Source organism: Lepisma saccharinum, chromosome 13, assembly GCF_977018435.1.
Source record: "Lepisma saccharinum chromosome 13, izLepSacc3.1, whole genome shotgun sequence".
Taxonomy (NCBI): domain Eukaryota; kingdom Metazoa; phylum Arthropoda; class Insecta; order Zygentoma; family Lepismatidae; genus Lepisma; species Lepisma saccharinum.
The window spans coordinates 85,399,677-85,414,192 of NC_139241.1; the positions used below are offsets into that span (position 1 = coordinate 85,399,677).

The 14,516-nt window shown below is 38.4% G+C and overlaps 1 protein-coding gene across 3 annotated transcripts in view; it reads left to right on the forward strand.

The window, feature by feature from the left end:
* LOC145997487 (monocarboxylate transporter 2-like) overlaps window positions 1-14,516 on the forward strand; it is a 356,030-nt gene that overhangs the window by 274,988 nt on the left and 66,526 nt on the right. For 2 of the 3 annotated variants that reach the window (XM_083134590.1, XM_083134591.1), the window contains one exon: window positions 7,405-7,713. In XM_083134590.1, the coding sequence (XP_082990716.1) occupies window positions 7,405-7,713 (309 nt within the window). Of the gene's footprint in view, window positions 1-4,883; window positions 5,218-7,404; window positions 7,714-14,516 lie in introns of those variants that run through there. The other variant, XM_083134592.1, reaches the window with a different exon arrangement.

The following is a 14,516-nucleotide window of genomic DNA, read 5'->3' on the forward strand; positions in this document are numbered from 1 at the left end:
TTTTCCTGGCGACGTCACTGGGCCAGACTAGTCGACTGGGGAAGGGGAGGAGGGGTCGTACGCCTCCGTATTCCCTTCTGTCGCCGCCACTGCTGGTTGAGAACGGCGATTGGCTGGCGAGGACTCCATTAGTTTTACATACAGCCGTTCGTTGCGAAATTTTGTTACATTTCAAAGGCAGGGAAAGGAAATCAATATAAATTTCTACTACATACCATTAGAATTTAACAGTTTGCGTCCAATATCGACAAATTACGTCAAATATGAATACAAACAAAGTATCTGATAGACTAACCTGTTATAACCTTGGATATTTCCTAAAACAGTTACAAACACTTTTGAATCTGGTTCCGGTCAATTCCACACGCCGAAGCATGAACTGATGCCCCGGAATGTCCCATTCCACACGTTCCAATGACACCCTAATGGCGTAGCTACGAGGTGCGTTTAAACTGCAATCAGCCGGAAAATTGTTCGCTGTAATCAGGGCGGGACACTTCGTGAAATGGCTGGCGAATTAAGCGGGGGAAGAGATTAGAGGGGAGCCGGTTCTGAAGCGATTTGTCAGAAGCTTGTCTTGCCTCGCCACCAGAGAGCGTGGATGTTGGCCATTTTCACATTTCAGTGTTGCCAACTTTAGCATATTCGTTGGATGTTCACTGAAATCTAAAGTGTATTACAAGATGCAAGAGGTAAAAACATGTATGGTTAGTAGTCTGTGCCATTCGATGATGTGCGAGGATATTTTATCAAACTGAGATTAAGTTGTGATAATTTGTCTTGCTTCCACAGGATATGCTTTGAATGAATGGATCAGTTAAAAAATTTTGAATGCGGCGGCACATATGGTCATTTTGAACCCTTCAAACTATAGGAGGAAAATGTTATTTTTAAAATCTTTACCTAAAAGTTAAAGAAGTTGTGTAGACAGTATCTTGAGAAAGGTGAGAAGTGTAAGTTTGTAAATGGACCTGCACGGGACAAACAACACACTAAAAAGGTAAGGAGAGACTAAAAACTTCCTCATTAAGAGTGTAAAGGTCCGTGCTTCACAAAAAGCTAAAAACATTTGTTAAAACACTGTCACCAACACTTTCAACATGGATCATAAACAGTTGAACGTTTGTCTGAGAATAGTAAAATCTGAACATTCGATAACCTTTGATTGATCCAACAATACTAACTCGGTTTGCTTGAACTAGCATAGAATGTGGATAAAGTAGTGAAAATCAGGCGCAAAATTTAGATTATGCAGTTCAGTAATCTTCCCCGCTGTTCTACATTTCAGTGTATGAATAGTAACGAAACGTGCATTCTCTGAAATGTGTGCTTTTTATTTCCTCTTAAATGTCGTTTTCATTTGTTAATATTACTCCTAAATATTTATATTTGTAAACTGATTCAAAGGAGTTATCTATAATTAGGTTTAAGTATTACTTACCACTTGGTTTCGACCTGTACGCATGTATTTTAGTTTTCTCCGTGCTACCTTTTCTGCTTCTAAAAATATTTAGTATTAATCTTAACTGTATTCACATCATTCTCCAACCAACATCCGGACATGCTAATAGTTGAGTTACTTCGTTAACCAACTTTCGTTTCAAAATAATACGAGAACTGCAATGGGCCAGGACAGGAAGCGCAGAGCAGTTTTCGCCAGGAATATCTACGTCACTGCACGTAGGCCGAAATCAACGCACGTTCCTCGGCGGCAGGACAATGAGGGTCGCTGTCATAACATGCGACAATTCCCAGGACGGACGGCAGCTAATGCAGAGCTTACAATGCAAGGTGCGTGCTCCATATACGGGAGAGAGTCTCGCCCCGAAAGGATTTCTCAAGCGTTTTCGCCATGCGGCAGATGACCAGACTAACTCATCTCTTCCCACCAGTGTTGCCAACCGGAAGTTCATATTATCACCAGATGTAAAATTTGTCACTGGACCTACACTGGCAAATACTTTTATACAATGTTTTTCACTGCATTCTGAACATTAAATAACACTAATGTTAAGTTCAAATAACGGCTCGATGTACCAGAGCAGTAATCGCCGATTCAATTCCAAACGACAGCAAATTATCTAACCTGCCATTTTTAAACCAATCTCAACATATAATACATCAAATGAAATATTTTTAAATAGCATACTGAATATTATTTTCGTTAGCCATATTTGTTCTAAATCCCTTTGAAGCGATTAAAAAAAAATTTCTTTTTTAAAATATTTATGGTCACTTAATCTACATACATTTTTCAAAGTGTATTTCAATATGAGACTGTAAAATAATGCTTTATGATCGATGTTTAAAAATCAGTGCTTTTTGAATTGACAGGTTTTTAAGAGAACCACCTTGGACAAAAATACGAAAAAATCCAAGATGGCGGCTACAATATTGGGCCCCTGCAGGAGTAGGGGTGAAGCATACTTAGGTTTCGGAAATGTCATTAAAAGTTGTAAAGCGAGAATACATTAAGGTCTATCCTTGTCCTTTTCAAAGTTCTAGACTAAAATGAACGGGATAAAATATCGACAAGTCGTTTGTGACAAAAGTTATCGAAACCACTTCGAGATAGAATGGAAGTAAAGTTCAAATCACCAACCCTGAGACCTTCTGTAAACAGAACCACGTGCATGCAGAAAGCATTGCAAACTCATAGAAGTAAAATAATCCACACGAAAATCCAGCGTTGTTATAGGATTCATTACGTAAGGTAAAACAACGGCCAGTTTGTAGTATGGGATACGCTGCAGAAAATGACGTCTCACTTTAAACCCAATGCTCATTCTTTTGTACTTATTGCTTCACCTTTATGGTTAACTCTTTGCACCAGTAATCATTTCCCATAAATTTGGCTTCTTTCTTGCATGCGAATTGAATATATTTTGCTTGCATTTTTTACACAAAATGATATAACATGTTAATGTATATTTCTATGGTTTGATATACGTAGGAGTGTATTTGAAATTTGTTTGTAGATTTTATGTAAATTGTATCTTATGTAAATAAAATATATAATGAGTATAAACAGCCATATGCAATGCTGTAAGTCCAATAAATATATTGATGATGATGATCAAAACAAGACAAAGAAAGTTCGATAATTTATTGCGGTTGGAAACTTTGACAAGCATCCTAATAGCGCTTTTTGTTCCGCCAAATATAGTGCACTTCGTAAAATAACTTGGTGACATAGCAAGGCAAGATAAGAGTGAACATTTTGTAGGAATATGCATTGTAACCGTCAATGAGTTTAGAGATTTGTGTACATAATGATATTTTAAAACATTGGTTATTTTTTAAAAAATAATCATGTGAACAGGAAGGAAGTAGTGCCACTTTCAACATGGCGAGTTCCATTGCGGTAGTCGGCGGTCATGAATCCGCTGACGCGGAGTGATACATCGAATCGGTGAGACGGTTTGTTTACAGAAGGTCTCAGGGTCGATGATTTACGCTATAGCTATACTTGATGCTACAATAAACAACCACTGTATTTTTGGTGTTTTTCCTTGGTGGTTTGCAACACTGCTCCTCACATCGGCTTATTAATATTCAACAAAACACACTGGCGGGAGCGCTGTGTAAAATACTCTTCCACGCAGCGTTAAAACCAGGAACATGAAGCTACAGTGCCGGCACAATTGAAAATGTCAGTTAAGAATGAAATCATAAATTAATACGCACACAGTTTAAGCGTAGAAGGGGTTGTGCGTTCAATTCGTGCTTTATAATAATTGAAGAAGTAATTTTTGTTTGTTAAGCTCCTTTCGATGTCCTTGTGCACTCAAAGTAGAAGATGGTTTGGTCGTTACGGTAGACTAGACAATGGAAGTTTCCATTTGCTTATATTCGTGTTGCCACAAGGCGGTTACATAAAAGGTGAGTCAATTAGATATCTCTCGGTTGTACTAGGAGGGTTTAACATGACGTCAAAGATATGTTCTTTGCCTTCTGTGAATTTTCTGTTTCATTTATACTTATATATATTATTTTATATTTAATCTGGTGTAATTTTTATGGTTTAGTGCTAAAAGTAGGTCTCAATAAATTACATTTTATGTATTTCTTACATATCGTTGTTAAATGGCCTTAATATTCACTCGCTATTCACACCGTCATTTAACAGAAAACTTAACATTTCATTGCCTTACTTAGCTCCTTAAATCTCTCACTTCTGGAATGACAATGTTACCAGGGCCTCCGTGTTTAGTTTGGAAATATTTTGTCCTCTCACTGTAATTACATTATTTACGCTGTCGAAAATGCGTCTTTAGAAAACTAGTTTTTAGTGTAATAAAAATCTCTTAAGTTTATTCAAATAAGTTGCAATTTTTCTTTGAATTGAAAATTTCGGTCTTATTCTAACAAACCGGCCACATTCACGTTATTTCAATGTTTCGAAATGTCGAAAACTCGTCTCCTTAACCCCTTCAACATTTTTAACTTTTTCCATTAAATTTTAATGTCGCTAACTAAGGTCTTGAGCACGCCACTGTTCAAACCTGTTGCAAATTATAGTGAAACGTTAATCATTACTTCAAAAGGCGGAATCTACATTTTCCCCCCAGGAGTACAATTCTTCGACGTGACATGTTAGAGTGACGTCAAAGCCCCGCCATCTTTGCAGGGCCTGTATTATCTTCTGTCCAAAGGCGCTGACACAGTTTGCAAGTTCTAATTATCTAAATTTGGGTGCAAAAAAGAGAGAAGCATTCGGTAGCATGTCTGGAAGATTGCATGTTGCGTATTCAGTCTTCTCCAATATTCATGATTCGATCAATTGTGAGAGCAACGAACGTGCTTGCGTGCCAATAATATGCTCAGTTCAATCCAATTCTATTCTCATTTCCATGGCATGCACAACGCACGCAGCACCCCAACGCAGCAAAGCTCATTTGTTGTATTAAGTTGGGGAAAGTTCACACTTCGAACAGACTACGAGATGGCGCTGAAGTAGTGATTCATTTGTCGTGAGTTTACGTCACAAAATATATGCCAAAGACGTGTGATTTTGCTAGGTGGATATTGAAAATTATACAGTGTGATTCATAAGCCAAGAAAAAGGCAGTGCAACGATTCGGCTCGTAAACTACGCAGGATGAACGGCGATTGTTAAAAGTGGAAAGTCTTGTCTATTTTAAAGGCGGAAACACAGTGGTGATCTTATCCAATGGAAATCGTGTAAAGTGGTAAAAGCATCTAAGAATATAATGAGTAAGTATTGAAGATATTCAATGATATTCGTTGCAATTTCGAGGTGCTGTGTGTATTAGTGTTGTAATTAAGAAGTAAATTTAGAACCGGTTAGATGCATCTAATCATATTACTAAATATTTTAGTAAAAGTTCACTTAGTTAACAAGTTTTCGGAGAAAGCAGTTGACAAGCTGGGGGAGGATGATGTCACTGTCAACTATCATTTGCTTTCGTTCAATTTTTTTGTTTTTGCAAGTTTTATGTTCACTTACGTATAGCTCTTTTGTTGTTCATTTTTAGTTGGTTTCCTGATTTATGTACTCGGGGTATTTTTATTATTTGATTTATGATGTCACAGCTATTAGATCGAAAAAGCATTTCCAAATAAGCATGTCTTCTCTCTAGAGTCTACACTAAACTAGACAAACTGAATCTGCATATTGACTCATATACTCTGTGGACACTAATCAGTATCGAGACATGGGTATATTTCATGCGACATAGATTGTTGACTATCAATTACGGACAATCACGTGGACAATTTGATATTTACGTTTTCAATAGCCAGATTCGAATTCGTATGTTATTGTATAAGAAAAATAATAATACCAGTTTCATAGATCGGAGACACATTAAAATCGGATATTTTGTGTTTCGCATGGTTCGTACTTACCAATTGTGTATTGCGGAACATAGTTCAATGTGCCATTATGCTTTTTACACGAAAACAAACACAATTTTTCACATAGAGAGTAATTTTTGCTATTCCTTTCTTCGCTTCCGTAACACAGAATATGGCGGACACATCTTGACTAACGTTGTGGTTATGCAGTGTTTCCAACCTTCTTCACCGAAAAAAACCTACTATCGTGTTCGTCATGTGTGCAAATTGTACATTATACACGGGTAGCTGACGGATAGCCCCACGAACCATTTCTGTTAAGGTTAGGTTTGGTTAGGGTAGGCAAGCATAGTTAAAAAAGGGGGGGTTGGAAACACTGACAGGGGGTTACGTCATCAAAGTATTGCAGCATCCGGTTCACGTAGCGAAAGCAATGGCACTTGTGCGTCGGTGAGATATTTCTCTTGAAAAATACATGATTTCCCAGGATGAAAAAAAATACCTCGACGAACCTTGGAGAAACTCATTTCCGTAAGTACTGTAGTTTCTTCTGTAAAAATGAAGGAATGTGTCTCCAATGCATGAAACTGTTACAATAATAATAATAATAATAATAATAATAATAAGCGGAGTCACCGTACATAAGGGTACATGAATATAAAAATCGTTTTTTTATATGAAATACGTTTATCAACCTTCATTGTAAGCTTCATACTTCATCAACGCCCTCAGATGGTGCTGGTTCTGAGCGTAAAGAGGATTTAACCTAAGTTTTCGATCAGTGGTACCATCCCCTCTAGACCAATGGAGCACCCCCCCCCCCAGATCCCCTCTTCCTAAATTCTTACTTTTAATTATTTAACGGATTAAATATGATGCACCTAGAAGCAAAAGTTACTTGGAACCAGCTAAAATAAATGAATTACTAAGGAAATATATTCTGATTACCCCCTCCCATCTCGCCTCATCTCACGTATTGCAGCAAGGTGCAAACACCTTTACACATGTTTTAGAAAAACACAATATACACAAGTTGAATGTTATATTATTCTAAGGTAAAAATCCTTCCTGTAAATTTTAGTGCCGCACCATTACCCTTCTCCCCGCTGTGGGTAAAGTTGAAGTCCTGATTCGAACGCCAGTTCTGTATCTTTGACAAAGCTCGAAAGGAAGCCGACCGAACGAGTATCTGGTTTCAAGCCTCCACCTGTTCTTCTGAGAAGCGCTGTCGTCACCTTCACCTGCAGTGTTTTCACATCCTACACGAACTCCAACGACGTTACACTCCCAACGTCTCCACATTGTATATAAAAAAAAAATAGCTCAACCCCACAACCTAGCAAAGATAACCACAACCTCACGTTAATGAATTGGCAACATCTCGTTGACTCCACGTGGATTTGACAAGAGCTGTCAGTTCCTCAAACGGACGCTGTTGGTGGGATGTTTCGGAACTTTCTGTGAAGTAAAGTGGCGTTCGAATGAGGACTTCAACTATACCCCTGCTTTCGATTGTGGCAAATCTGTTAGTCTTTCGATTGTGACTACCTTAGAGTCTGATTGTTGTTAACTCTTTCCTTCCAGACTCCCGCTGCCTGGACAAGTACTACGCTCACTTCGACGATGACCTGGGCGAGGGGTCCCTGGACGGAGTGCGAGTGATCAACGAGCGGGAGATGAACAGCCTCCACAAGACGGTCCCCGCCCTCCGGCGCCACGACGTCAAAACCTCCACCATCCGCCAGCACTACTACCCGGAGGGCGGCTGGGGGTGGATCATCTGCGGCTGCGGGTTCCTGGTTCACATCCTCACCACTGGGCTCCAGTTCTCCTACGGGGTGCTCTTCCTAGAGACGGTCAAGAAGTTCGGCGAAGAAAGGACCATGGATGCTGGTGAGTACACATTTTCTTTCTTAGACGTCCTAGAGTAGTTCTTTCTTTAGTGTTTGTACTAGTTTCCAACTGTGCAAAGCCTTTACACAGAAAGAAAATATTGATAACGACTAATGATCCTGTCTCCTGGGAAATATTCACTTACGCTATCACCACACTACATCTGTAGATTTTTTTAGGTACTATAGCTACTCATCAACATGCGTTCTATTGGGGATGGCAATGTACGGATAAAATTTTATCCGGATATTTTTATCGGATAATTTTCTATGCGGATATCTTAATGTGTGCATTGTCCGGACCGTTATTCGTTTTACGGGCTATCCATATATTTTATTCTTCATTTTCCTATTTCCCTGTACGGATTTTCTACAAATCCTACATCAAATCTCTTCTAGCCGGATATTCGGATTATCCGTTGCATCCGAAACGAATTTCGGATAATCTGAAATCCGGATAACCGTTATCCGGAATTTGTGGCGATCTCTACTTTCTATTGCTGAAATGTCACCTCTATTTCAGCAATTTCGTCGCTGTAAAACAAGACCGAACAACTTCTTTGGAAATATGCCACAGATGCTAACACGTATGCGTATGAGCAGACACCGTTTAGACTTTTAAAATCGGCAACAAATCTAGAATTAATTGAAGAATAATGATTGAGCCTCCCCCAAGTCTTACATTAAGCGATTGCTCCTTCAGATAACGTTAAATACAAACAAAAATGCTTTAACTCGATAAACAGCTAGAAAAAGGCCACTGACGCCACGAGAGAAAGTTAGTCACATTTGTGATTGTGATTTGTGAATCACAATTCTCTAATTTGCTAGTAATAATGTAAATTACTGGTTAGGACACACATACAAACATTTTATTGGAATCAATATATATTTGAATTCTAACTGGTGCAGGGAACTGAATCGTTCATTAACTTATTGTCATATGTTTTCGCTCTGTTAATAGACTATAAAGCTCGGCAGTCCTCTACAGTCAAAGAAGTTAAGTTTATAATTCAGTATGGTTTCTTCGGATTCTGTGGTTCAGCAATTGTAGGTACGTTGTTATTGCAAGATATGCTATGACGAAATACAATCGTTGGCTACATCAATGAAATTATAAATAGCAAGTAATTACAATAAAGCTCTCTTTTGTGGGCGGATCTGTGACAGTTCTAACTGCCGCTAACAGAAATCACAATTTGTAAAGAAAAACTGTATCACTTAAGTCACGTAAAATCACAGTGATAGAGAAGCAGCAATCACACTTTCCTCAGGCATTAATTTTTGTATTGAATAAATAATATTGCGAGAAGACAATTTTTCTTACCTCAGTGAATTACACGTCCATTTTATTCTCGATCCAAATAATATTAGCAACATTAACTTAGGATTTTTTATTACTCCATGAAAATTGCAAAGATTCATTCTTATTAATGGCTATTTTCGTGTGATACTAAGAAAGAGAATAATAGCTGACATGTATGTATTTTTTTGGTATTTCTCGGTGCCGACAAGCGCACCATCTAGCGGTGGGAGTGTAATTGCACAGAGTTCAGCCCCAGAACAACTATTCGCCATCATGTTTTTGTAACTTTTTGTAGCCAAGGGCCAGTAACCGAAGGAAACCCATCTGTCTCGGTCATGCCGTTGCGTTTAATAGCCACTTGCTAAATTCAGACGTTAGCCTCCGAGAAAACGTCTTTGGTAACGTATAATTTGTACAAAGATTCCACGGCCGATATGGGAATGGATATCAGAGACCTCTGGTGTTTGTTTTGGAACGAAAGGGCTGTAGGTGGTGAAAAACCTGATCCGACGAGTATATTTCAGCATCACGTGATTTTGGTGCTTCCATAGTCTTTGGGCGTGTGCACCAGAAGTTCCACCTCCTAATTTCTTCTACTTCATTCCGCCTTCCCCATTTTCCTTGTTTTTCGTTGCTATATCGTGCAGTATCTAAATAAGGAACGAACAAGATGCATCTGATTCGTCATGAAAAATGGAGATCGGGATATGCAGTGTTGTTAAGACATGAAGCAAAAACAATCTACTGCCGTTCGGAAATCCCCAAAGTTTACCGCAACGGACGGGAAATCTAATTTCTCTTGCAACTTCGAATCTGTGGTTAATTTCAGGAACTTAATGAACGCTAGTTAATAATTCGCGGCACGTAAGTTCACTGAATTTACTAATATCGAGATGCCGACGTGCGATATCAATTAATTACTACTGTTAAGGCAAGTTGTCCTGCAGTCTGGTTCATTTTGGTTACAGCTTCTGCTAGGAACATTATGTCTTTGGGTAGGCTACCTATAAAGGTGGATTTCCCTGAGGTGGGCCTGTCATGTATTATGTGTACTTCTCTCAATGTCGCTTCCAGAACGTCTTCCGATCCGCTCAGTTTCGCATCGCTTAGGTCCTAGTAAGCGTCCAGCCTTAGGAATACACCGGTCTACGTCCATTTTGCTGACTGGAGGCTGATGGTTGTTCTTTAGTAATTCGAGGGTGTTAAATCCAAAACCGAAATCCGTTTTTTTCTATCACGTCAGGTTTCGGAGGAAAATAGAAAATTATCTAAGATTAGGGATGTATATTTAGAGCAATGAAACAACGTAGTCCGTAAAGAGGTCACAAGATGAATATTATTTCAATCAGTTATTCGAGCATTGTTAACCCCAAAACAAAAGACAAATATTACTGACTTTGTAAGGAAAGCATATAGTGCATATTTCGGAATTAAATTGGGTGACCAAGATAAATCCTGGCCACCTCATAAAGTATGCAGGACCTGTGTAGACTAAAGGAAAGAAATACGTATGTTAACGTCTGGAACAACCTTCATGTGTCGGGACAGAGAGAGAGGCATCTAAGATATTTTCAAAGGGACGAAGAACTTGTCTATTGTACAGATGTGAAGGGACTAATTGAAGCTATGGGATGTGCGTATAATGCAGAAGAATGGAGGATTTTTATTGATAGCTCGAAGAGGAGTTTGAAGTGTGTGTTGATGCATAATGGCAATAAGTTAGCATCCATTCTTGTTGACCACTCCGTACATTTGAAGTAAAGCTACGAAACAATTAAAGAACTGCTTCGAGAGATAAAGTATGCAAATGACAGTTGGCTTGTGTGCGGAGATCTCAAGGTCATTTCAATGTTACTTGGTCAACAAGCAGGTTTCACGAAATATCCATGCTTTTTCTGTTTGTGGGACAGTCGAGCAAGGAACGAACATTGGGTATGAAGACTGTGTCCCTCCAGGAAAAGCTTTGAAGTCGGGGCGAAAAACATCCAGAACAAGCCGCTTGTTGATCTTAAGAAAGTGTTACTTCCTCCACTGCACATTAAGTTGGGATTAATGAAGCAGTATGTAAAAGCTCTGGATAAGAATGGGGCTTGCTTTAAATACATTTGCTCAAAATTTCCTGCATTGACGCATGAGAAAGTAAAAGCAGGTATTTTCGATGGTCCTCAGATAAGGATGCTAATGAAAGATGAAGAATTCTTACAAACAATGAACCGCACAGAGAAAGATGCATGGTGTGCCCTTTCTGATGTCATTACAAACTTTCTTGAAAACTTCAGCGCGCACAACTACGAGGTTCTAGTTGAAAATCTGTTGGTGACGTTTCAAAAGTTAGGAGTAAATATGAGTGTCAAACTTCATTTCCTGCACAGCCACTTAGATGTATTTCCGTCCAATCTTGGTGTTGTAAGTGAAGAACAGGGCGAACGCTTCCACCAAGACATAAAAATCATGGAGCACCGATATCAGGGGAGATGGAATGAAAACATGATGGCCGACTATTGCTGGTGCTTGCAGAGTGACGTTCCTGAGTCCACCTACTCCAGAAAATCAAAGAAACATTTTTTTTTGCCTAAGTAGGTATGTATGTTGTGCTATTCTGTGGTGTATGTTAAGTTTAGCATAATTACAGGCATCAGGTGTTGACTGTATGTGCTCGTGAAACAAATTAATCAATTTGCCGGAATTGCTTAAAACTTTTTGTCCATTAAGAACTCCCTATTGAGAAAATAGAAACGTATGTTTGTAAACAACGTGACGTGATACTCTGCATGGACATCTGACTATGACGCAATCTCTTTGCAAGTGCTGTTGGAATGTAGCCAGATATAATTTTCTGAAAATTTGGAAATGTGACTTGTGAAACAATGCAACTTAATACCTGTTATCAGCTACGCCACCTATGTTTGCAGTCTTATAATTTCATTATATGCAGATATCTATATGGAAAATTGTTGGCGTTTAGCCCAGTATTATAATATTGTGAAAATTTTCAAATTTGATTTGTGAAAAATTGTGACGTGATACACTTTTTCTGACTACATATTTGGAATCAGCGACCTCAAATTACATAGAATCAGTTAAAATATCTAAGTCAGCAGAAAAAAATATTTCATATGTAGACCAGTGATATCAATGGTGATGTCAAGGGCGGCCGCAAGATGTTTTATATCGGGGGAAGGGAAAGTAAGAATTCATTTCTTACCCTTCAGTCAAAGAAACTTATATTTTATCTTTTATTATTATTAATGTTCAAATCATAAAATTGAAATTGAATTGAAAATACTTTGGCGTTGTTGACAAGTTCATACTTGAGTCCGCTATTTCCATAGAAACTAGATTCGCTTTGCTTCCTTTCCATAAACGTCTATCACTTTGTTGATGAACTGTTATTTGTCTTTTTGTAATTTTTAACGATACACAGACATCAGACAGAGACCATTTAACCTGCTCTCCTTCGTGATCCATATTTTTACATGCCGAAGGATATTTTAACAATAAGCAATTTAATAAAGTGACAAGGTAAGATCACAAATTCGGGAAATTATTTCCTAACTTTTGAAATTCCAAAGCATCGTATTTAAATTTAAAAGCAGTAAATTGTAGGTATTTTCTGCACTACAAGTGCCTGAAATTTCTTCAACATAATAGTCTTTATTCCAGAAGTCAAAACAATCACTTAAGAAGAAAATATTGTATAGAATTCGAGATTTTCACCACGTCAAGAAATTCCGAAAATTTCTCGACCTCGTCGGGAAATGGCTAATTTCTTACCTTCCCAATCCCTTTTCACACACCGACAGTCAACTTGATTCTACTGTCTCTTGTGAAAACGTTCTCTCATTAATTTGTTAGACAAGGCAGTTAGTTGCTGTAACTGACAGCCTGTAAATCGCAGACAACAATATTATTTTTAATAAAATATCGCTACAATTTCACCATTTCCTCGGGAGTGCCCCTGCCCCCCCTCCTGGTCGCCGCCTTGAATAAGCTGAATTACAGCAGCAGAAAGAAAACAGGGGCACAAAACAATTTTTTATTTTTTATGTATAATTTTCTGTCCTCTTTCTTTTAAAATGTAGGCATAAGCACAGATGATTATTTATAATGGATTATAACAGTAGAAAATTTTAGGCACAGTAGATGGTAACCCTGAGACACACGTTTGTACTAAAATTGGGGGGGGGGAGGAACCCCACGAAGTAAGCCCGCTTCCTCCCGCATACATTCGAGGGTATGATCTTATTATCCTGATTCCTAAAACTATACCAGGAGTCAGTTGAATGTTCCCTCGACTTTATTTTCTCTATTACAATTTGATTGCATTTTATAATAGGTATAATAATAAATTACAATGCTATACATAGGAATATATACATGACATAATTGGTGTATACAATACATTATGTGATATAATATCTGTTCTGGGATCCAGAACAGAGGACATGAACCTCCTGAGTGACATTACATGTACATTTCTTTTAACAATTTGTGTATAGTGTAAATATAACATTTTCCATTATTGTACGGTTTCTGATTTCGACTCTTGTGTTTACATGGTAGAACAGTATTAATAACATTTTTAATAACTTTCCTCTGGCAGTGAGACAGGCATGCATAATCCTGTGTCATAAGTCACAGTGGATTCCGTTCTGGCTTTCCAGAGCGGTTCTGATATCTATAGCAGCTGTTCTATACAAATTATTTTCACCATTTAGTCACAGAACCTGATTGACAAATCCTGAACCCCATTCTGGCATCCCAGAGCAGGGCGCCCCAAAAGGCCACATCCTACGCCCGCCCCGCACTGATTGTCATTCATTCAGTAGGGAAGGCGAGATATAAAATATAGAAACCAACGAATATGTTTACCGTAACACAATCCTGGTTTATTTAGTAAACATATTCTTATCAGCCAACTATGCTAATGTAAAAGTTCTTAATGTGAGCTTAGTTACGTGAATCTTCCTACAGTTGAAGAGCATTGGCATCGATGGAATTACAGAAAACAAAGAGGAACAACAGAGTTAAAAAACCCGCCGTTTCCCAGATCTTAAGACTCAGTAAATTCCAAGGCGGAGAGCGATAATTCTCGATTCCCTACACCTGCATCTTTCTCAAAGTTCTCCCCGTGAAGTTAAAACAAAAGAAGATCGTAATTTACGTCTCGAAGTTGCTTCTTCGCTATCCTCGCGCACTTTAGCAAACTTTCCGTGAAAGTTTGGGACATTTTTCATCAGAGCAAGGACTACTTTGTAACTTCGTTTCACTTTAGTTTATATGCGGGACGCTTCCTCTGAATAAATACGGCGTTGGTAAGGGCGGGCTGTGTATTTTCACAACCTTCAATGTCAGTTCCTTTGTTGTTAGTTCTAGTGTGTTACGTGAAGGTGTAACTGAGAAATTGCCCTATTTCCCACCCCACGATCCCTCATAGTGAAAACTCCCTTTCGGTGCTACAAATATTTCCTTTAAAACATGAATTTTTAAAAATCTAT